Source organism: Urocitellus parryii, chromosome 4 (assembly GCF_045843805.1).
Source record: "Urocitellus parryii isolate mUroPar1 chromosome 4, mUroPar1.hap1, whole genome shotgun sequence".
Classification (NCBI taxonomy): domain Eukaryota; kingdom Metazoa; phylum Chordata; class Mammalia; order Rodentia; family Sciuridae; genus Urocitellus; species Urocitellus parryii.
The window spans coordinates 67,376,772-67,379,676 of record NC_135534.1 but is presented as its reverse complement, the minus strand read 5'-3'; the positions used below and the strand labels follow the sequence as shown (position 1 = coordinate 67,379,676).

At 54.4% G+C, this 2,905-nt stretch overlaps 1 protein-coding gene across 1 annotated transcript; it reads right to left on the bottom strand.

The window, feature by feature from the left end:
• Window positions 1–340: 340 nt before the first annotated feature.
• On the bottom strand, window positions 341–1,498 carry B3gnt6 (UDP-GlcNAc:betaGal beta-1,3-N-acetylglucosaminyltransferase 6). The gene has a single exon (XM_026387308.2). It carries the CDS (start codon window positions 1,496–1,498, stop codon window positions 341–343), a length of 1,158 nt encoding a protein of 385 aa, XP_026243093.2.
• Window positions 1,499–2,905: the final 1,407 nt, after the last annotated feature.

Here is a 2,905-nt window from a genome sequence, read left to right as displayed (position 1 = left end):
TCGCGGAGGAGCAATGGTGCTGGGCTTGGGAGGGTACACAGACATCCCAGACCCAGCGGTCCTCAATCTAAGCTGCACCTTAGAACCACCCAAGGAACCCAACCAAAACCACCACGTACATGTTTGGGGCCACTACAGACCAATAAGATCAGAAGCCCTGAAGATGGGGCCAGGAGAATATTCCAGACCCTTCTCCTGCGGTGGTTTCAAGGTGAAGGTGGGATTCAGATGCACCAGCTGGGCAGGGCAATGTATCAGAGCAGGGAAGACGCATTCTCATCATACACGGGGAGGCCCTGGCGGCTGAGGCCACTCATCAACCCAGAGCAGCGCAGCCTATTCAGCCTGAGGAAACCCTGTGCCCCTGGCCACAGCTCAGCGCCGGGTTGTGAAGTGCCTTCCACATGAGCAGCATCTCATAGGGCGCGAAGCGGTGCACTAGCAGCAGCTCACGGTACATGCAGGGGTCAAAGGAGGGCTTCTGGGCGCCGGGCAGATGCACGCCAAAGGGCCGGATGCCCTCGTGGCCACTAGGCTGTAGGCCAGCGCGCTGCAGGCACATGCCCATGTAGGCGTCGTCTATGGGGAAGAGAGGGGTGTGGCGAGCCGCCGTGCGCAGGGTCCGGGCCGTGTGGCGGGACAGGACAAAGCCGCCGCCACTGCAGTACACTGGGTAGGCCTTCCCAGGGAAGAGCTGTGGGGGCACAAAGTACTTGTTCCAACTGTCCCGGATGGGCACGGAGCCGTCCATGAGCTGCCCGGCGAAAAGGTGGCGGTCGGGCGACTGTGTCTCTAGGAAGCTAAGCACGTTGGCTGTGTGCACAAAGACGTCGTCGTCGCCGCTGAGCAGGAAGCGGGCCTGCGGGCAGCGCGCCGCCAGCCAGTCAAGCAGGTGCACGTGCTTGAGCGTGAGGTTGAGGAAGGTGTCGGCGAAGGCCCACTGCAGCACGTCGCGGTGCTCGCGCGCCTCTAGGCGCACCAGCTCGGCGAGCTGCGGCGCCTGCGCCGCCTCCTCCCGCGCTGGGGTCCCCAGCAGGAAGAGGCGGCGCACTTGCTGCCCTCTGTATCTGCGTTCCTGTCCCCACGTGCGACGGATGAGCTCACGCCGCTCATAGTTCGCGGGCGACGACTTCACCGCCAGGAGCAGGAAGACGCCGTGGCGGCCCGCGCACTTGGCTGGCGCGTCCCAGAGGAGTGGGAAGTGGCGGCAGTGGCGGTACCGCAGAAAGTCTTGGATCCTTGCCGGCAGCTGCTCGAAGTCTTCCGTGCGGTTCGCGGAGGCATTGGCCACGCACTGGAGCCCCCGGTGGAGCTGGAGCGCAGCGGGCTGTTCCGCAGTATAGGGAGTGTCGCTAGCGTCCGTGGGGCCCTCCCCCTTCTGTTCCTGCTGGGACCTCGGGGCTTGGAGGAGCCAGAGGCGAAGTGCCAAGAAACTCATGCCCACCAGAATGCAGGCCAGAGTCTTGGGATTCATGGACCTTCGGCAGGGAAAAGCCATCTGTGGGGATACCAAGTCAGAGATGAGCGGGGTTCTTCGACATCAGGGGGATGTCACGCTTATGCTATCGTGTTTCTCCCAGCACAGAGCCCCAGCCCTTTCTTTTTTCTTTTGGTACTGGGAATTGAACCAAGAGGCGCTTTACCACTGAGTTACATTCCTGGTCTTTTAAATTTTTTAAAATTTATTTTTAGTTTTTATTCTGAAAACAGGGTCTCACTGAATTGCTGAGGCTGGCCTTGAACTTGGGATCCTCTGCTTTGGCGTCCTGGGTTGCTAGGATTACAGGCAAGCGGAACCTATTTTTAACGCTCTGCTAAGATATAAAAAGAAACCAAAATTCAATATTACACTGAGGTATCTCAGGTCTCTTACAGTCCAGAACTTTCTTCTGACCTGCACCTCTGTGTATCTCATTGCTCGGGCTCATCCTGGAAGTCATCCAGGCCCAGCAGACTCATCATGTCCAAAGTCAATCTCCATTTTGTGGTGAATCTGTATCCTCAAGTCAGTTGAGCTGCTTCTACCAGAAGTCCTGACTCTCCCCTCTGCTCTCAGCTTACATCCACTCCCCACATCCTGTTGATTGTGCATCCTACACCTCTCTCATGTTTGTTCCCTCCTCCCCATACCTGTTTTGCCTGGATCTTTTATTATATTCCCCGTATTGGGGCCAGTCAAGAAAGTATGAGGCCACAGCTCTGAAGCAGACAGAATCCTGGCTTCCCAACTTAGAACTGTATCATCTGAACAAGGCAATTCAGATCTCTGGGTCTGAGTGTTCTCATCTAACAGTAAGTTCCGATCCTGTGGGGTTGTTGTGAGCATTAAATGAGCACCAAGTAGCCACTGGATGATACCAATATCCAATATGACCTTTTGTCAGCCCCCAGTCTCACCTGTTTCTGTTTCTACTTAGGGTATTACTTGCTGTCCCCTACATGTAGCCTGCCCAGTGTGCCTCAGGTGGGGACTTCCTAAAGACCTCACAAGACAAATCCCATTTTTAATTATGTCCTGTTAAACTTTGACACTGAGTTCTGCCATGCATGGGGCATTGCCATTTCCTTTTTTTTTTATTAGAGCACTGCAATTTTACATAATTGTGGAATTCATTACATATTTGTACATGCACACAGTATAACAATTTGGCCAATTTGTTCTCCAGTACCTCCCCTTTCCCTCTCCTTCTCTCCCCGACACTCCCTTCTTAAAAAAACACTCCTGTTTCAGATTTACACTCTCCTGACTTTTCCCCTTCATCTTTGACCACGTCTCACTTCCTTTGCTCTCAGTTCCCTATCTGGTGACCTTCAGTAGTAGGAGGTTTCCAAGGCTGTCTTAGATAAGCTTTTCACCTTTGTTCAGCATGATCTCCTTTACCATGTCATTCAAGCCAAAAACCTC

Bases quoted from the DNA above. Each gene is read 5' to 3' on its own strand.
- B3gnt6 (XM_026387308.2), bottom strand. From the start codon at position 1,498: ATGGCTTTTCCCTGCCGAAGGTCCATGAATCCCAAGACTCTGGCCTGC.